The following is a 21,469-nucleotide window of genomic DNA, read 5'->3' on the forward strand; positions in this document are numbered from 1 at the left end:
TTTGTCACAGAAAGGGTGAACGACAAGTTACGCTGTAAATAAAGCTGTTTCAGAGATTCTCGAAAATCTCTGAACTTAATATTTGAAAGTTTTTGTTGGTATAAAGCGTGAGAATTTGGTCAAGTTGGCGACAATCCTGAAAATTTGGAATTAAAAGACCGATAGACGTCGTGAGAGTGAACGTTTGTTCTTGTTCAATTTAACCCAAAATTGACAATTTTCCAAAATATATAACATCTTTCATGCTAACTTTATTTCATGCTATTCCTTGATACTTCTTTTCTAGTGAACATGCATGGCAGTTTTCATATTCTTTGAAGTTCGAAAAAGCCCCTAATCTTAAATTTGAATTTTCATGATCAAGACAATACCCGAAGGCAACTTCTCACTAGGAAAAAGATATCCTTTTTTACCACCAGAATGGCTTGCATAGGGTGATTACCTCCCTGCTTCAGACGAGCAATGCACAACAATTCTTTAGACATCACAAGCAATGCATACATGATTTTAATAAAAACAAAATCAGTTACAATAACGTTTCTGATTGCAAAGTATTAAAAACCTTCACCATTTTATGGAGTGATTGTTCAACAAATTTAAAACCGGCCAACCATATCACATCAGAAACCCATAAGGGTTATACATACAGTATAGGGCCTTAAATCAGTCCCTAATGCATTGATGTAGACAGCGTTATTCTTTCAGCTGATTACTGGGACCTCGGAACCTCCTCGATAATCAAGCGGGACGCTGAATTCCAGCCTGTACTACCATTGGAGTCTCCATATCCAGGACAGTTGCCAATGTTGATACCAACACGGATTTTTCCCTTGTGAATGTTGTCACAGTAGCCTTCTATTGCCCCATGTCTGTGGTTGTCTTCGTCTTTATTTCTGATCCATATGACTGCGTCGATAGGTACTGGACCGCTGCACTCGGCGCCATTGAAGGTGATGAACCATCGCTTACAGCAGCCACCACAGTAACCCACGTAGATGTTACCTTGGTAAACCACACGTAGAGCGGTATCATCTTTCGTCTTGTTGAAAACGCAATCCTGCAAAGTAAAAAAGCCGTTAGAACTCGTTTCAAAGGATAACACAAATATATTAAGTATAGTTTATTTTTGTTTTATCTTAAATTCATTTTGAAGCCAGTTTCATACACACAGGGCATTGGAGCAATGTCGATCCTTGTTTCAGTTTTTTTTTTTTTTTTTTTTTTTTTTTTTTTTTTTTTTTTTTTATTTAGATAATTGACGCCTTACTTACAATAATAAGTACACTTACAATAACAGCTAGCACAATACTTACAATACTTAAACACTAATAAAGACAACACTAATACACATAATTTTTTACAATACTTGTAATAATACGACGGAAGAAGAAGAAAAAAAAAGTACACTAGAAGCGCAAAAGAAAGGTATACAACTACACACACACAAAATATAGCTAGCAGCTGGCTTTGGATAACAACAAAAGAGATTATGTGTTTTCACTGCTACAAAGGGTGGTCCACTTGTTCCTATGTTTATTATAATTACCATTTCTGATAGCAATCTCTCTTTCTGATTGAATTTTACTTTTAAGCAAACAAATAAAGACCTCAAACATTGGATTTTCAGACTTGATTTTTGAAAGGTAAATGTGATATTTGCCTATTAAAAAGAAGTGGTTTAGCGCATAAAAACTAGAAGATCCTGGTTTATAGCCATAAAGAATTTCAATAGGTTTTGGATTTATATTTTCAAAGCGTTTTACGTTCCACCATTCGATTGCCATAATCCAAAACTGTTTCACATTAGGACACTCGCAAAACATGTGTTCTAGTGTTTCATTTACATAATTACACAACTCACATACTGGTGAGGCTTTAATCTTCATTTTATATAGTCTTTGGTTTGTGGGGAGAATGTTATGGATTAATTTGTACTGAAAGCTTCTTAGTTTATTTTCTATTGTGATTTTGAAAGGTAGTTCATAGATGGCTTCCAAGTCCGTAACATTTTGTTTCTGTAGGCGGTGTTCTACAGTGGGTGGACGAAAGGACTTTCCGACGAGCAGAGAGCGAGCTTTTTTGGCAGAAACATTATCTGCTGTTACGACGTTTTGCGTTTTTCTTTGATTACCGGAAGGAGTATCGAGGATTGCGGTTTTCCAGGCTTTTGGGATTGCGGCGATCACGCCTGCGTAGTCCAAAAAAGTTGTACGGACACCGAACTTGGCCTTAAAATGTTCGAAAGATAGAAAGTTTCCCTGCTCGGTTAGAAGGTCACGAACCTTTACGATTCCATTTTTATGCCACGATTTGAAATAAAATGATTTACCGCAAATCCTTATGAAGCGATTGTTCCATAAGATCTCTTCTTTAAAATCTGTGGAATTAACTGGGTCGTTTGAGTGAATTTCTTGCCAATTTGACAGAATCTCTTTATAAAAAATTGGAATGTTTTTTAACTCTAGGTAATTTAGATTGAAATTGCACTGAAACAGGAAAGCACCTCCATATTTTAACAAAAACGAATTAAGAAAGGCGCACCAGTTGTTTTCAGGCTCATCACAGAAACGTTTTACCCAAGCAATTTTTAGGGACTTGTTGACGTCGTTGAAATTGACCATATTGAGCCCGCCTTTGTTCACCGGGCCGATTAACGTACTTCTTTTAATTTTATCAGGCTTAAATTTCCATATAAAAGCGAAAATTGTTTCATTTACTCTTTTGATGAAATCTGATTGAACGTGTAACACTGAAGAACTGTAAACAAGCTTAGAAAGGGCTAACGTTTTAATAATGGTTACTTTCCCTAAAATCGTTAAATGCCTACCAGACCAGAGATTTAAAACTTTTTGAAGCTTAGAGAGCTTTGTTTCAAAGTTCATGTGTTGGCGAACTAGAGTATCGTAAGCAAAGACGACTCCAAGAGTTGTAACGTATTGTTCTGGCCATGATATTCCGAACGGACTGTACTTACCAAGTCTGCCTTTCCAAGCACCAAGCCACATTCCCTCGGTCTTGTGTCTATTTATTTTGAGTCCGGAGCACGTACCGAATTGCTCAAGAAGGGTGAATAAATTGGAAGCAGAACTGTCATCCGGCAGAAAAGAAGTAGTGTCGTCGGCATATAGGCTAAGTTTAACTGTTTTATTTCCGTTATGAAGACCTCTGATTGATTCGTCAAAACGAATTTTATGTGCAAGTGGTTCTACGGCAAGTATAAAGAGTAGTCCAGACAGTGGACAGCCCTGTCTGACTCCTCTTTGAAGAGTGAAGAATTCTGATGCGTAGCCATTGTTAATGACGCAGCTGTTAATGTTGTTATAAAAAGTGCGAATCCAATTTCGAAAACTTGGTCCAAAATTCATAGCCTCAAGTGTCGTGAAAAGGTATTCCCATTCTAGAGAGTCGAACGCTTTCTCGAAATCTAAGAAGAGAATCATTCCTTGTTTGTTTGGATTGCTATACTGTTCTATAATATCTGAAATTAATCGTATATTTTCACCAATATATCTACCTTTAATATAACCCGTCTGATCTCTTTCTATTAAGTGAGGAAGCACTTTTTCTAAGCGTCTTGCTATACATTTGGTCGCTATTTTATAATCGGTGTTTAAAAGTGAGATAGGGCGCCAATTTTTGAGCTGAAGAAGCTCTTTGCTTTTTTGGGAATTAGCGAAATAATTCCTCTTTTTGTGAAATGGATAATTCGCCAAAAACTGCCGCTTCATTAAAGCAGAGAACCAGATGACTAGAGATTTCGTTCCAGAATCGGAGGTAAAACTCAGCCGTAAAACCATCTGTTCCGGGGGTTTTGTTCTTATGAAAGGTTTTTAGAGCATCTAAGCATTCTTCTTCGGTTATTAGTCCTTCACACACTGTCTGCATGTCTTCATTTAACTTTGGAAGTGAATTAGATTGGAGAAAAGTCGAAGATCGCGCAGGAGTATCCTTCTGGAATTGAGAGGTGTAGAGATCACTATAAAATGTTTTCATTTCATTGAGAATAATTTGCGGGTCTTGTGTGGTGATGCCTTCGGACGTTTTCAATTTTGTGATATGTCGTTTATTGTAGCTTCTTTTTTCGAGATTGAGGAAATATTTATTACATTTCTCTCCAGCTTCATACCACCTTGCCCTGCTTCTAACAATACAACCTTTTGTTTTCTTTTCTGCGATTTGATCGAGCTCAATCTTAAGGGTTTTTACTTCTTTTAGAAGATCTTGGTCCTCTGGATTTTGGTCAATAAGGCTGTTAATATTGTTCAAATTGTCGAGTAGTTTAAATTCTGTAGATTTTTTTTTCTTTTGCCTTTCTTTTTGAGAAACGGATTGCAAATATGCGAATTTCCATTTTTATCATTTCCCAAAGGAGCCGCTTGTCAAGTGTGGCTTTATGCTTCTGAGCAGCATTTCTTATGATGAAAGACATTTTGTTGACGAATTCTTCGTCCTCGAGAAGAGAATTGTTGAACTTCCAGAAACCTGGACCTTTTTTTTCCTGAGAATCTTCAGGGTTGATCAAGAGGGTGATCGGAGAGTGGTCGGAATCATAATAAGATTTGATGTCACTGCTTTCGACTTGTTTGATTAATTGTTTTGAAATTAGCCAGTAGTCTAGCCTGCATTTTATCTTTCCGGAACTGTTGCTCCAGGTGAAACGGGCATCAGTTGGGTGAAGATTTCTCCAAACATCTACAAGATTGAAACTATTGCGGAGATTTTCTATAGATTTCAAAACGTTGTCTTTGTGGTGAATATCTTTTCCGCCGAACTTGTCAAGAGCGGTTAGCGGGCAATTGAAATCTCCGCCGACGATGATTTTTTCATTTGTGAATCGACGGATAACGTCCATGAGCTTAGTAAAGACGTTGACTTGCTGCGTTTGGTCGTTTGGTGCATATATGTTGACGAGACAAAGCTCTTCTTGATTAATGTTTGCGCTTATAATCAGAGATCTACCATTTTTTCCCAAATGAACGTCTGAAATATTAACGTTTAGAGAAGGTCGAAATAAAGTCATGACGCCTCTACTATGTTTCGAACCATGAGAAAAATATATATCTCCTCCCCACTCCGCTCGCCAAAAGTCCTCTATGGCCGAGTCACTGTAGGATTCTTGAAGGAGAACGATATCATATTTTCCTTGATGAAGCCATCTGAACAATTTTCGCCTTTTGATTGATTTGTTGAGGCCTCGAACGTTTAAGGAGATAATGTTTAAAGACATTTCTTTGGAATACGAGATTTTTTTCTGATGTGTGTGTTCGCACCTTGCGCAGTGGGATAGGTGAAAACTTGTAAAAGCTTGCGTCTATCAAGCCAGCCTATTTGAAACGAAACTATTCGACTAAATATGATTTGGTCCGCTCGTTTTTTAATAAAATTGTCATATAACATGTCAAGACGTTTCTTTTAGCTCTTTTTAGTCTGCTTGTTTGAGACAGAAATATTGTTGCTGATGTTATTATTTTTTTTCCTTCTTTTTTTTTTGGAGCGGTGGCACACTAAAACATACAACAACTTATTTCATGAATGAAAGAATACAGCCAATCATTTGCCTAGAAAGTCGCTGTATATTCTGTGGTATTCCACGACGTTTATCACAGCTTCCAAGTTTTCCCGGAAAGGCCATTCCAATAAAATATTTCGTTTCCCATCGTACGACCGACCCATTTTTTTCGAATAGTACAAAAAAAAAAAAACAAAAAAACTCCAGATTCACTAGTCAAAGAAGCAAGTACTTCATTTTACAAGCACACGATCTTGTTTTATTAACAAAAATAGGTATGATGTGATGTCTCTGTCTTTAATAAACATCGATACTACGTTATTTACAGACTGTTAAGGAATAACGAACGAAAAGACCACGTTTTCGAGTTGACTTTGTAATTAGGCTTTCTTTCTTAGCAGCCCGGCCTTTTCTGGAACCCAGAACCCTTCAAGTGTTCATTTTTTTTTTTTTACCCGACCGACCGACCCACCATCACATGAGACGGGGCGATGGGAAACGAAACATTTTATTGGGATGGCCAAACTTGGAAAAAAAAAAAAAACCTCAAGCTGATTTTGACCTGTAACATATACACTCATGCCAAATTTTATTTGGTTTGCTAATTTTGCATGTATTTGTACTTGAGCTTGTTTATACTTACTGGCTTTAAAGTCATAATATAAATGATTTAACCCTGGATAATACCTATTGGGTTCTTTATAATGTAGTTTGTTCGTATAATATAATATAATGTACTGTGTAATGTAATGTAATGTATTTAAGGTTATAAAATGTAATATACTGTAATGTAAGTCTTCTGAAGCATTAAAGTAAAAAAAAAAACCTATTGGGTTCTTGAGTTCATCTTTGCGGTTCAAAAAACAAATAAAACGCCTTTGAGAACTAGGTTTTCACACCCGGGCTTGGAGATTGTCAACTCTTAGTAATTCATTTGATAAGATCTGCTCTTATATAGGTCCTTTTCACTGTCACGCCGCGAAAAATAATCCCGAAACTATTGCGTCAAAAAAAATCAAGAATAATACAGGTATAAACTACTTGTCCAAGTTTTAGGTCTGTACGTTATTCCGTACTCGAGTCATCCGCCAAAATGTTTCACGCAAATTTAAAGAGCACAGTATGTAAACGCTAAGTTGGAGCCCAACTGCTTGGGTTCCAACATGGCGGCCGGAAATCAATGTCTATCTTAAAGACGCGCGTACGGCGAATGCTATCGAGCTAAAAACTATCAACAAGATATTATATTAAGGACGTCTAATAGCCAGTAAAGGATAAAAACTCAGGGGTCTTGCAATTCTTGGTTTTAGAGTTTTGATGATGTCATGTGAAAACCAAAATATGTAAAAATAAAGAATATATTCTCGAGTCCAATAACGATTTACATTTTTCTTTGTACTTGTTCCCATACCTTGATAAGACCAGTGTCACGTCCGTCACTTTTCTTCCACGCACACTGTATCCAGTTTCGGTGATCAGTATCCGAGCCTTTTGGTCCTACTTCCCCCTTAACACCACGTGGCCCAGGGCTGCCGGTCACGCCCTTTTCACCTTTTTTGCCATGTGGACCTGGTGAGCCTGCCATGCCGTTTTCTCCTTTAACACCACGTGATCCAGCAGGACCAACCACGCCTTTCTCGCCTTTAGCGCCATCTCGACCGTCGCGGCCTGGTAACCCGTTTTGTCCATTTATGCCATTACTACAAGAAGTACATCCTCTGCACATTACCTTTAAATAAAATAAGATTTCTGGGGAACTCTTCCTTTAATTGGAGAAATTTGTGAAAAATTATTTTCTGTAGCTTTTTTCGTTCTGTAGTCAGATCAATCAAAATGACTTCTAAGTTCCCCTTGTTTTATTTTATACTGAGTACACTTCCTTGCGACTGAATATGGAGTGATGTTCATCGCTACACCTTAAATGATGGACATTCCTTAAAGCTTTTACTTCCAAGACACATTCTTTCACTTTTTATTGTAAAATACAATTTTTTTTGCACTTGTCAAAAATTAAGTTATTTTTTTAGAAAACGTCTTAAGAGTGTATCCATAAGAGGACCAGGCAACATGTGATACAGCTTATATCACCGATTTCGCCCAAACTTAGCATAAATGTTGGGTATGGTGAGCTATTTACTGTGACAAAACATCAGCTCAAAATATTTTATTCCCTTCAAGTTATTGCACCTTTTGCAAAAATGGCCATTTTTCACTAATTTATGCATATTTAATTAGCTGACTTTGATTGACCAGTTCCACAAGAAAAAGAGACTTCTGAAAATAAATTTCACTGCATTATATTCTGTGGTTATTAGGCTTTAAGTACAATAATTCACTTCAACCGCCTGATTTGATTTCTTCTCCTCAGACGGTCTTTTGGAAGGTACACATTTCGTACTGTTGGAAATAGCCTTTAATTAGTGCCCATTATCTCCCATGAGCAACAACTTATATACATTATTCTTACATGGGTAATGAAATCCATCATTAAACTTCACAAAAATGCCACAAAATGTCTGGGGACTTCAATATTCTATTAGTATTGAGGAACTAAACACACGTGACTTAACGATTTCTTGCTATTTCATCAAAATTCACCGAAACACAGAAGCCATTTATTTGCCTCAATTTGGCACAAAATCGGTACGAAATAGCTAATCAAGCATAAATTTATAGATAACAATCAAAATATTGGCGAAGATTGGCAGTTAGGGCATTTTTCGGAGCGTTTTCAGAGCCATATAATTCGGCAATGTTGTGATAGTAAATGTAAAAAAAGCAGCGAAAGATTTTCTTCAAAAGCTCGCTCAATTCATCATTTAGGCACATCAAAGTTAAGAAACAAGAAAGTAATACTACATACATGCCACTTATCGACACACAGATGCTTTCTTTTGAAGAATTTGTTCTTCCTCGCTGCACTTCGATCCTTCGATCGATCTCAATTGACATGTACTGTTGCTTTGAGGCGCGATGAACTTAGCCAATACATCGTGGTTCATTCTTCGTGAAAGGTGTAAACAGGTTGTCAATAAAGTCATTCAAAGAGCTGTTTAAAGTTCACGGAAGGACACTTGTCTCAGCCAGTTTGAATGAAATAAATTTAACTGGAAAATAAACAGCCGCCATGTTGTATTTGTACCTTTGAGCCTGCCGTTTCAGTCAGCGGTAAAGCCGTACACTTGGGCAAGTACGTAGTGTAGTCATCATATAGTTGTTTGACTAAATCCTATATAGGGATGTTCATAGAGGGGATACATAGCCTAGCCCTACACAGCTATACACGCCTATACATAGCCCAACACAGCTATACACAGCTATACACACGCGTGTTCATTTGCTTTTCCTCCGCAAATGTTTGTTTTCGTCGGAATAAGTAGCGGATGGTGTTATCTACCCTCTGAACAACCGGGGCTTGATCTTAGCCTTATAAGTAGTGTGCGTTTCTTGTAAAAGTGAGAATTTTTTTCAACTTCTCCATTGAATTTTTTTGATAAATAGTTGAAGAGAAATACACTGGATGCAGTGTAATGTTCTGATGCTCTGCAATTGAGCTCTGAAATGTCGGAAACCATTAAATAATCAGAGCAAGTTTTTCCATCTTATATCAGGTTAAAACTAGTATGTTTATTGTTTTTTTTTGTTGTTTATGTCTTTTTTGGGAGGTGGGGGAGGGGGTGAATATGGACATTCGAAGAAATGGCGGTCAGGTTGTCAGCCTGGCCTGTGTACATCTATTCCTTCTGTTCAAATCGTCTATATTATATTACACTTTGGCAGCTAGGAGACTTAATTTGTACCCACTCTATTTCGGGATCCCACAAAGTTCTCCATCTGTCCATTTACCGATAAACGTCATTACTGCAGTTTTATTAATTTGTTTTAGAAAAGGACTTTTATGGGGACAAATTTTTCCTCCTGAATGCCCACATTGCAAGTGACGAATTGCGGCTTCAAATGATAATTTTCTTCATCACCGACTCAATTTAAGTGGCTATGTGAGTTACAAAGATGCGAAGACGAGACTTAGAGAGAGACTTGTAGAGAGCTTAAACCCCGCATTAAAACTAAACAAATTTATTGCAAGACTAGGACTACGCAAGACGGCAAAACTTATTAGCTAATGTTTCAACCAGCACAGGTAGTCTTCTGTCTTCTTCGAGGTCAACGCGAGGGAAACCCGTTTTATTCTTTGTTGTTTTCTCTCTCTACATTCACACCTTTATAGATATATGTATATATTTGCTGCACCATATAGACTGCGTCGCTAAAGGCATTTCGTACGTGAATACTTTGTTCAGTTCAGCACAGACGCTCCCCCAACTAAAGCACTTGCGCAAGAAACGATTACAAAACCTACCTCGCTATCCACCGTATAGTGATTTATCCCGTGGTAAACGTTATTCTCCAATTTTGCTGAGTTATTCATTTTTTCCCATTTATGCCCCGGGGGTAGGGAAATTTGGTCAAAAAATGTAATCGTTATGCGCGGTATTAATCACTATTTCCGCCAGGGGAGGGGAATTTGAACAAGCAATAAAAAAATACAAATGTCTGGAAAGTAACTGGGAGACGTTGACATTTTGATTTCTTAACTGTGTAGCGTCTTTTATGCTAAAAATAATTGTTTATGTTCCAAAATGACGCTAAATGGCGGTATAAAATTGCTCCGACGTTTCGGCAATACTGCCTTCTTCAGGGTGCAACCCCCCAAAAAGGCAGTATTGCCGAGACGTCGGAGCAGTTTAATACCGCCATTTAGCGTCATTTTGGAACATAAACAATTATTTTGATTTGGTTGCCGTGCATGCCGACCGTTGAACAGAAAAATCAAGAACTCTGTTTCGGTGAAAGTCAAATGGAACAGTATTTTTTCTGGAAAATCTCTTCGGAGATTGACGGAACGTCAGAAATTTTCTTACCATTTGTAAGGTTTCCCAGTTCTAGTCTCCTATCCTTCAGGTCTCCCACCAACGGAAAGAAATAACAAGAAACTGAGCTACAAATGGTAAGCGACATCTATTTCGGTTAGTTTGCTAATTTTGGAAAGAAGCCTTTCCATTTTTCAGTGGTCATTCCAACCGGTTCTCTCCAACAGATGGTAAGCACCCTAGAGTTCGTTCAGCACCACATTGCGGTAAACACGTCAAGCTGTAGCGGAGGAAATTGTTTTCCCTATGACAATTTGAAAATATTCCCATTTTCATCACAAACGCATCCAACGATCACTCGCGGAGGAAAAGCAAATGATCGCGCGTGTGGTCACGCGTGATGGACGCGTGATGCCCAGTGAACAGCCGTACCGCTGACTGAAACGGCAGGCTCAAAGGTAGAAATTCAACATGGCGGCGAAATGGCGGCTGTTTATTTTCCAGTTAAATTTCATGCAAACTGGCTGAGACAAGTGTCCTTCCGTGAACTTTGAACAGCTCTTTGAATGACTTTATTTACAACCTGTTTACACCTTTCACGAAGGATGAACCACGATGGATTGACTAAGTTCAGCGCGCCTCAAAGCAACAGTACATGTCAATTGAGATCGATCAAAGAATCGAAGTGCAGCGAAGAAGAACAAATTCTTCAAAAGAAAGCATCTGTGTGTCGATAAGTGGCATGTATGTAGTATTACTTTCTTGTTTCTTTACTTTGATGTGCCTAAATGTTGAATTGAGCGAGCTTGTGAAGAAAATCTTTCGCTGCTATTTTTACATTTGCTATATCACAACATTGCCGAATTATATGGCTCTGAAAACGCTCCGAAAAATGTCCTAACTGCCTTTTCTTCGCCAATATTTTGATTGTTATCTATAGATTTATGCTTGATTAGCTATTTCGTACCGATTTTATGCCAAATTGAGGCAAATAAATGGCTTCTGTGTTTCGGTGAATTTTGATGAAATAGCAAGAAATCGTTAAGTCACGTGTGTTTAGTTCCTCAATACTAATAAAATATTGAAGTCCCCAGACATTTTGTGGCATTTTTGTGAAGTTTAATGATGGACTTCATTACCCATGTAAGAATAATGTATATAAGTTGTTGCTCATGGGAGATATTGGGCACTAGTTAAAGGCTATTTCCAACAGTACGAAATGTGTACCTTCCAAAAGACCGTTTGAGGAGAAGAAATCAAATTTGACGGTTAAAGTTAATTATTGTACTTAAAGCCTAATAACCACAGAATATAGTGCAGTGAATTTTATTTTCAGAAGTCTTTTTTTCTTGTGGAACTGGTCAATCAAAGTCAGCTAATTAAATATGCATAAATTAGTGAAAAATGGCCATTTTTGCAAAAGGTGCCATAACTTGAAGGGAATAAAATATTTTGAGTTGATGTTTTGTCACAGTAAATAGCTCACCATACCCAACATTTATGCTAAGTTTGGGCGAAATCGGTGATATGAGCTGTATCACCTGTTGCATGGTTCTGCCCTGTTCTCTCACGGGCAGACTCTTAACAAAGTTTCTAGTTATCCCCTTCTGTTGGCCGCTAGTCAGTTTTAAATCAAATTTATGACAACGCAACTCCTGCCATGCCTCACTATGCAGTCGCCACAATAAGAAAGACCTTCATAGAAGCATGCAGAAATAACGAAATTTAATCGAACCTTTCCAAACCGTTTAAATCAAAATATAAGAGAAATAAACCGAACAAAAAATGACTGTCCAATCAAATAACATACTTTGGAAAAGTGCGCGTCTGCCTTTATTTTCAAGGTACCTATTGTAACAAGGAAAATGTGTGTACTTACATAAACAACCTAGGAAATAATTGTTGTTTAAATTATGAGCTAGATGGGACATTATCGGGAGAAGCAAAAAGAGAGCACTAAGTGTAAAATGGTTAAACTTGAAACGAAGATGTCTTTTCTCTTAAGTAAAATGGTGTAAAGGTTTTGCTTAAACTCTAAGGTAATTGAATTTGGTCAGTGATCATATTATATTATTGGCCAAACATTAACGCAAAACATAAGAACTCGCTTGCCATTTTCTGTAAAAAATTCAATCATAAGAATGGCGATCTTGACTGTTTTAAAATTGAAGATTTTATTGATACTGGAGGCACCAAATTGCAGCTATTAAAACTATGACGATGCAGTTTTTAATAATTTGCATATTACGCATGGCCAAAATAGTATTCATGGGCCTTACAAAGTGTATGCAAATAATTTATTGCTAGAGGCAAAAACGCGGAATTCTCTTAGTTGCATGTTATCCTTAGCCTATAAATTTTGCCTGCGGTAAACAGGGCCTGATTTCAAACTACCAAAGGGATTTATTCTCATTTCTTTCTACAAAATCAATTCGCCCGAAAAAACCTTCGCTGAGAATTTTTTTTTTCATGAGACGTGACTTATATTTTTAGAAATGCAAACAGTATATTTTGATTGAAGGGCACTGAAAAATAGCTTTTCGATAGATTATACACAAAACAGTTTAAGTAAATTCAATGCCAAATGAAAAAGTTTATCAACCCGCTTTCTGGTACATTTTGACAAGAGGTCCTTTTTTAATGATAACTGAGATATTTGTAAACTATATCGATGGCTGAAACTATGGGCTGTTATTTTAAATGAAAGCTGAGGAATCGATTGTCACAATTGTTGTCAGTTGGCTACCTTATTTTAGCAAACAAAAAGGGGTAGAGTTGACAATGATTGTTAAACAATCGCACACGGATGTAAGTTATTCAAAGCTCAACAGATTATACACTATTGTACAGCGATTAGTTAAATAAGCAAGTAAATGCAAACAGTCTATGTTGATTGAAGGGCACCGGAACAAATGATGCTGTTTTTGAACCCGCTTTTTAGTGCATTTTAACACGGGGAATCTACATTTTTTAACGATAGCTGAGATCTGAAATTTATCGATGGCTGAAAATATGGGCCGCTATTTTAACAGATAGCTGCATGAGGAGTCGAATGTCACAATTGTTGTCAGTTGGCTACCTTAATTGAGCAAATAAAAAGGGGCAGTAAATTATTCAAACCCAAATTGAGTGTACACTATTGTACAGCGATTAGTTAAATAAGCAAGTAAATGCTAGGACACAAAAGCTTCAAAGCAAAAATAATTGATAGTGCTGGTGTTTCGTTAAGTAGTTTTGATTTTTTTCTTTAGTAACCGAAAGACTGAATTTGGTTGGAAGTAAGGTCAAGAGATGGAGAATATTGTTCATGCCATTACTGGTCATAACTCATAAGACGCAAATGACAATTACAGACCTTAAATTTGAGATAATGAAACAAATATGAACCTAAATTCTCCTAAAATTTGATCTAAAACTTCTTTTATAGAACATTGATAACGAGGGGTTTAGAAGCCGTTATATATCCAGTGAACTGATAATAAGATACGCCTATTTAAATATTTCACTTCTTGTTTTCGCAATTCCTATTGAAAAAGCTTTAGTAGTTATGCTCCATATTTGAATTTCGTTTTAGTAAATAAACTTAGCTAAAACTAGCAAATTTAGAATTTTTATTTTATCTATCTTAGCTCGAATGAAAACTCCGACTTGCAAAAATATAAAATTTACGAATTTTGCCAATTCCCTAAAATTTTCAAACGCGAACGATACGAAATCCCGCCCTGTATATAAAACCTACCTTGGACGAGGAAGCAGTGTTATTTCCTTCAATTTGGTTGAAAAGCGGAGCAGCCAACAACCACAGCAACAAAGGTACAGCGCTGGAACTTCCGAACATGTTTGTTTCTTCAATTGAACAGTCTGCTTACCTTCTGTTATGTCTCTAACTCGAGGAAGACTTATTTGAAACACAAGACAAAATTATCGAGGGGGTACGCAAGTTTGTTTGTTCCTCCTATAGCAACTGGAAGATTTTTCATGTTCGAATAAACTGTCAAAAGTTGAAGAATAGGTGTCGTTCCACACAAAAACATTGGAAGAAAGTAGATTTGATTTTTGACAGAACTGTCTAAACAATTAAAACAAACGCAATGAGACCGAAGTTGCACAGAGTTTGCATGTCAAGGAGCGTCAAGGAGTCAATTAACAGCACTTATTTGATTCTGTTTTACCCTTTTTTCTCTGAACTTATTGAATACAGAATTCAGTCAGCGCAGTCAAGAATAATTCCACTTAACTTACGGTATGGCTGGTTTATTTAACTCATTTTAAACTCTTGTCAACATTGTCAGAAATTAGGTAGCGCGCGAAAAAATGTAAATTGATCAGGCGATGTTATTGCAAAGGAACTTAAAACGGAATTATTCATCGGATATGTTTGATATACTGACAATTATCTTTATTAATCACGGCTTGGGTGACGAGCTCGCCACTTGTTCCGCTTGCTGTTTTCTAACTATACTGCAAACATGGCAGCAATGTGTATGAGAATCCCATGTTTTAATATGCAATATGCTAAAATTTAGAGATGGATCTTAAATTAAACAATGTTGCTGTGCTAATACAGTTTGGGTTCAACCTCGTTCCTTGGGAACGAGGTTGCTTTGAGTTGAGTTTTTATTTTCATATATGAATAATTACTTTTCCTGTTAATTTTTGCTACGAACTTGAATAGGGCTTACAGACAAATGAATGATCGACTGAAAATACTACGACTGGTAAAAACAGGACCGCGCCTACCTAGCAGGGGGTATAGGGGGCATTTGCCCCGCCAGGGAAACTAAATTTCTAACATAGTGTTAAATTTTTTTGGTGGCTATTTCGTGTAGCTATTTCGGTGGGAAAAAAGCATCATCGAGAAGTGACTTCGAGGCTGAAAAACAAAATTCAACGTAAGAAATAGAAAAAATAACTTTAATTTTTTTGGAATAACGAGATTTCTCTTGTTGTTTGAAACGTAGAAACTATTTTGTTCGAAATTACGAAAAATAATTTGTCTTTATTTGTTTACATTGACTTTTTCTATATATATATATTTTAGATTCTACCTAGATTATGGAAAGTTTCGTTTTATCAGAGCTATTTGGTTTTACCTTTAGCAATATATATCATTATTATTAAAAGCAGTACCTGGTGAGCTAAAACACGGACTAACGTTTTTGAAACTTTTTTTCTGTATCTTTATTTTAAACATGGAGATAATTTTATTTTGTGTTTTCTCCAACTCAAGAGAAATGCAATTTTTACATTCTGTGTGCACGACTCTTAAAAAAAAGTTCAATTTTGTGTTTTGACCGACTCAGAGACAGAAATTTCATTTGTGTTCCGACCAGCTAGCGCCACTTAGAAAGTCGACTTGCATTGTCGGATTGTCTCAAGAAAAACTAAGTTTGTGTTCTAACCGACTCGAGGGAAACTCAAGTTTGTGTTCCAATCAAGTCGAGCGAAACGCAACGACTTGAGCGAAATTTCACTGTATCTTATTTGTGTTCTTACCTCTACCTGTATCTCCTGAAGTTCTCCCTGATTTTTGTGAAAATTGCTGTAGATTTGACTGGCGACTTAGCATTCCACACAGGTCTTATTCTTCTTAAGGACTTTCGCGCTAATTGTTTATGCGCATCCTTACTGCGCACGTAATTCATGTCGCAACGACATGCCACGTCATACATTGAGCGCGCGCGCTGAGAAAACTTTCTAAGCACATATAGGGAAGGTGGCCGTTCTGCTCACTTCGCTTGGAGTTTGCTCTCTTAAATAGTCGGCGACCCCTACTTTTTCCTTAACGGATTCCTTTTTTAAATTAATATCTACGTTGATTGTATAATGAAATTAAACGCTAAAAAATTGGAACGACGTTTCGACCGTTCGACGGTCATTTTTAAGTTAGGTGTTAGAATAAAATTACATGTGTAAATATAGTAAAAGCGCTAAAATATGTACATACAAACAATAGACAATAAGAATAAAAAGGCTAAAAATGGCTAAAAAATAACTTTGTGCGAATGGCATGCATAGTTGTAAAAGATATAATTAAAAACGTAAAGCAAGCGAATAAGACGACGAGAATAAGAACATTAAAATACCTAAAAATATCTAAACAAATAATTTCGCGCGGAGCGAGTCACTCTGTTTGTTAAGTTTCGGTTTCAGAAGTCTAATAAAAAGCATTTCAAAAATCAAACAGTCAAGCTTGCTTTGGGACTTCCTTAAAATCTTAAAATTCTTCTCGATGTTGTGTGGCTCCTTTCCATGTTGCTCTTTCACGTGATGTCCGATAGACGATCCTTTGTGTTCTTCGATGCGCTGGTGCAAGTGTCGACAAGAATAGCCGACTTAATCTGCATCACACAGATCACACTTATAAGATAAACAGCGCTTTGTTGGTTTACGATGAGCGGTTTCTGTTCCTTCACTTTAATTGTGTCTTTGATCTTACGGCTGGTGTAAACTGGACGGATCTCGGTGTTTATCTTTCGGCTGAGATCGCTCAGTTGTCTGCGTACTGAGTTTGCTGCTTTTTGATCCTTGTACGGCAAAACGATTCTAATAGGAACTTCTCCTTGACTAGGGACCTGCTGTTGTTGAGGACACGCATTTCCCGTTACAACTTTCGCCTCGACGAATTGTCGGATGGTGGTTTCTACGAGGGATTCTGGATACTGTAAATTGGCAAAGGTCTCCTTAAGACGTTCGCATTCTTGATGGAAAAGTTGCCAGTTCGAGGAAAGCTTGAATGCGCGATTCAGCATTGTTTTAAGTAGTGAGTGCTTGTACTTTACATCAACATGGCTTTGGTAGTGTAATAAAAGCCCAGTATCTGTCGGTTTCTTGTAGACCTTCGTGTCCAGCTGGGATCCATTTTTGATAATCTCCATTCCTAGAAACGGTAGTTTGTTGTTGTCTTCCAGTTCCATTGTGAAACTGACAGAGGGATGGATTTCGTTTAGTGTTGATAAGAATTCAGAGGCAGCTGTAGCATCAGGCATTTTGCTGAGAGTATCGCCGACGTAACGCTTGTAAAATGCAGGCATCTTGTTTTGGATTTCTAATTGCTCTTCGATGCCGCACATGAAAGTATTGGCCATAAGAGGTCCGAGCGGAAACCCCATGGCAACACCGTCCACCTGTTCATACAAATTTCCCTGAAATTGAAACAGAGTGACTCGCTCCGCAAACAGAGTGACTCGCTCCGCGCGAAATTATTTGTTTAGATATTTTTAGGTATTTTAATGTTCTTATTCTCGTCGTCTTATTCGCTTGCTTTACGTTTTTAATTATATCTATTACAACTATGCATGCCATTCGCACAAAGTTATTTTTTAGCCATTTTTAGCCTTTTTATTCTTATTGTCTATTGTTTGTATGTACATATTTTAGCGCTTTTACTATATTTACACATGTAATTTTATTCTAACACCTAACTTTAAAATGACCGTCGAACGGTCGAAACGTCGTTCCAATTTTTTAGCGTTTAATTTCATTATACAATCAACTTCCAAAAACTTGTTGATTCGAATATCTACGTTTTGCGAGAAAATAAAAAAAAAATATCGAGTGGAAGCTTTTCGTTTTGCCGTACGACATTTTTAATGGCTTTTTTCAGGGTTAAGTCTTACAAAAAGGATATCAACATTAGGATTAATATACATAACGGACGCCCTTCTACAAAATGTTTGCCTCCGTTCACTAATATTCAATATTATTAACTACAAGCCTTGTAAACATTGCTGAATTACGCGCGCCAATTTTTCAAAATCAGGGTAGTTTTCCCTACGCTTTATCTCTAAAACAAAGTCGGTGACCCCAACTTTTTATACATTTCTGAAACAAGTTATTCACTATCTGGCCGCAGTAAAAAAAATTTAAAAAAATCCATCGAGTAGAAAATTTTTGCGCGAACGTCCTTAAACTGCGTTGCTTAGCGAATTCCTCAGCTCTTGGTTAATAAATCCGTTCACTTATACTTCCTAAATAAAATAGCTTCACTTTAAGTTAAAAATTTTATTCACTGATTAACTTTTAGAGCAAATGTTCGTCGAGATATGATATGTATGATATAACTCTGGCCGGAATGATGTCATTTGTGGATGGTTTCACATTTTATTTCGCAGTTCGTTTTATAGCCGTGTTGAACTGTTCAGCGCTTTTCTTTTGATTGCACAATCCGTTAAACTGATATGGAATAATTGAACATAAATTTCACTTAAATAAAACAAAAAAAAAATAGATGATGTCTGGATCCCTTTTTATACAGAACCTTTTAAGAAAAAATAAATAAATTCGGATCGGGAAAACTCTAAAACGCAACAAAATGATGTTTTAATATGGCATTCGCCTTGCGCGGATTTAGCAGTGATCACAAGCTTTACTCAATGCAAGTCTTACCTTGCTAGAAGTGGAAACATTTTTGTCATCGCTCGAAGCACCGTGAGACGGGACCAACAGACAAAATAGAACGCGAAGAACAAAAACTGCTGCCTTCATGGTGATGAAAATTATCAGATCTCGTGTATGGTGTATAAAGAATAAGAAGTTAGACGCTAAAACAAAACTCGCGTAGTAACTTTGACTTTCCGATGCACAGCGCAAACGATTAAACGTTTTTGAATTAATATACTACGAGACTTTTCTTGTTAATGATAACAATCGCGTCATGCAGTCAGTCTGCTGGCTGCGTTTCGGACGCTTTCTTCTTTATTTTAAACAATACTATCTTGGGGTAATTTCAAGGTATTTTTTAGAAAAATTAGAAATTTGAAAAAACGTTTTGGCTGAAAAACGAAACACTCCAGTCAATGTAAGTTTTACTATCTAAACGTTTTCGAATCTTTATAACTGTTTCTTGAGACATAACAAAGTTGTTACGTTGCTACGTAGTCAAAAGTGCCTGAAGCACTGAAAATTATGTTAAAATTCACCGTAGTTGGGATATTTTTATAATAAAAAAATGAAGTGCTAAAAATTGTTGAGGGTAACCTCATAATTAGCGAAGGCGGCTACTTTCGTGTTAGATTCATCGTCCTGGAAGCAAATAGCTTTGCGAACGAGAAATACGGAATTAAAGTACCGGGAAAACATATTAACCGCATGCGACTCTCTTCAAGTGATAAATGTAAATATGCTTGTTAACTCAGCCATTACTTACACGATTCAAAATTCAAAACAACAAATCAGTGCAAACGTGCCATAGATACCCCTAAGAAAGAAAAAAACCGGGGATATCGTGCGATTATGAGTTCAGGTATGTCGAAGAGAGACGATTAAGTAGGAAAAAAGTAAATATTATTTAGTAAAACCCTGTATTGGTAAATCGCGTATTTTCACTTTTGAAATCAGTGCCTGAAGCAATTTGAATTTTATAGTGATCAGGATTTTGACATTTATATGATAAACTAAACAATTTCAAGTACGGCTACAAATTAAGAAAGGATGAGGCAGAGCGTCGGATAGTCGGTACAGGCGGCCCCTTTTAACTACAGTAGAACCCCGGTAACTCCAACTCGGATATTAAATCGGATTCCCCGCTAACTCGAACTAAATTTCGTTTACCTTGATCAAAATCTTGGTCAAATTCCGGTTCTTGCAACTTGCCATGGATGCCCATTGAAAAATCTCATAAGCTCTTCTTGTCGTGTGATCAAATTTATAAAACACTAATCCTAGCACTACAGCATTTTCATTTTAATTAGAGCAACGAACGGATCGCGTATTTGGCAATCATTTTCCACTCTTATCATAAGAATGTATTTTCGTATTAGAGTTTCTGACGAGAGAAGTTTGATTTGCACTGTACTGTATACTGAAGTTCTGAAATATCAGTAAACTATCGATTATTAACATGGCAAATTGAATATTCACTCGACCCCCAAAACACGAGACCCCGCTAACTCGAACTTGTTTTTCTTTTCCCTTCAGAGTTCCTGTTATCGGGGTTCTACTGTAGATTCATGATCACGTTCCAAAATACAATATTTGCACATGTTATATACATGGAAATCCAACCGTTGTCGATGATAGCATGTAGCATAAATCAATATTCATAATAACAAAATTCGAATAAATAGATGACCAGAAGGTATACAAAGTACTGTTAACAATGTCCCACTACGTATACCATGCCAATGTTTATTCAAGAACGAAACAGCGTCGGCTAATTCTTCAGTATGAAAGTCTCCCCGAATGCTAAGCTTGAAAACTGAAAAATAGTTCTTATAGAAAACAGAAAAACAAGTAGAAATATTGAAAAACTAAACCAGGTATATTCGTCAAATGATGATCTGGAGTGAAAATAAGTTTTAATCTACGTGGTGGTATTTTAACACAAGCGCACAAAATCGTCATTTTCAGTGGCCCATGTAACACTTTCTTATTCGATTCTTTGGACTGGAGTAAACATTAGAATGAATCCACGTTATGGCAGTTTTCAAAAGCGACCCAAACTGTGCATTTCAAGTCTCAATCTGGCCGGTTTTGTTGGATCTGGAGTGAAAATAGGCTTTAATCTACGTGGTGGTATTTCAACACAAGGGCCCAAAATCGTCATTTTCAGTGGCTCATGTAGCACTTTGTTTTTCGATTTTTTTGGACCTGAAGTGAAAATTAGGATGAAACCACGTGATGGCATTTTTCCAAAAAGACCCAAACTGCATTTTTCAAATCTCAAACTGGCCGGTTTTACTAGATCTGGAGTGAAAATAAGCTTTAATCTACGTGGTGATATTTCAACCAAGGGTCCAAAATCGTCATTATCAGTCGCTCATGTGGCACTTTCTTATTTGATTCTTTTGAATCTGGAGTGAAAATAAAGATGAATCCACGTGATTTGCTCATTAATAGATTTCTAATGTTTGAACATTCAGAGAGTATTGTCGCCCCAAGTTACGTCGCCCCAATCCAGGTCACGTCGCCCCAAACACTTAATACGTCGGCAGTCACACAGGGTGCCTGGGTTATCCTTTAACTTTTTCAATCGCTAAGTTTTTTTGTGCATTTCTCTTCCTTTTTTCCCGAATAACTGTGTAATGAACAGCTGCCACTTGAAATACATTGTCATATAAGCTATTCTAAGCGTTTTATGTGGGAGCGA

At 36.9% G+C, this 21,469-nt stretch overlaps 1 protein-coding gene across 3 annotated transcripts; it reads right to left on the reverse strand.

Annotated features, from left to right (window-relative positions):
• Window positions 1-491: 491 nt before the first annotated feature.
• Window positions 492-18,953, reverse strand: LOC144654817 (collagen triple helix repeat-containing protein 1-like). Of its 3 annotated transcripts, none has more exons than XM_078515047.1 (3): window positions 18,769-18,953; window positions 6,921-7,238; window positions 492-1,057 (listed from the first exon to the last, which is right to left on the reverse strand). In XM_078515047.1, exons 1-3 carry the CDS (start codon window positions 18,865-18,867, stop codon window positions 710-712), a joined length of 765 nt encoding a protein of 254 aa, XP_078371173.1. In that variant the 5' UTR covers window positions 18,868-18,953; the 3' UTR covers window positions 492-709. The 3 variants fall into 3 exon arrangements, with proteins under 3 accessions (XP_078371173.1, XP_078371181.1, XP_078371166.1); XM_078515055.1 differs by lacking the exon at window positions 18,769-18,953 and adding an exon at window positions 15,877-15,985; XM_078515040.1 differs by lacking the exon at window positions 18,769-18,953 and adding an exon at window positions 14,120-14,265.
• Between the last annotated feature and the right edge of the window lie 2,516 nt (window positions 18,954-21,469).

Source organism: Oculina patagonica, chromosome 1, assembly GCF_052425735.1.
Source record: "Oculina patagonica isolate OP01 chromosome 1, crgOcupat, whole genome shotgun sequence".
Taxonomy (NCBI): domain Eukaryota; kingdom Metazoa; phylum Cnidaria; class Anthozoa; order Scleractinia; family Oculinidae; genus Oculina; species Oculina patagonica.

Excerpts from the sequence above, each read along its gene's own strand:
- LOC144654817 (XM_078515047.1), bottom strand. The coding sequence starts at position 18,867 with ATGAAGGCAGCAGTTTTTGTTCTTCGCGTTCTATTTTGTCTGTTGGTC. Across the intron at positions 7,239-18,768 it reads ATGTTTCCACTTCTAGCAAG|GTAATGTGCAGAGGATGTAC; the intron begins GTAAGACTTGCA and ends TTTTATTTAAAG. Across the intron at positions 1,058-6,920 it reads GTGACACTGGTCTTATCAAG|GATTGCGTTTTCAACAAGAC; the intron begins GTATGGGAACAA and ends TTTACTTTGCAG.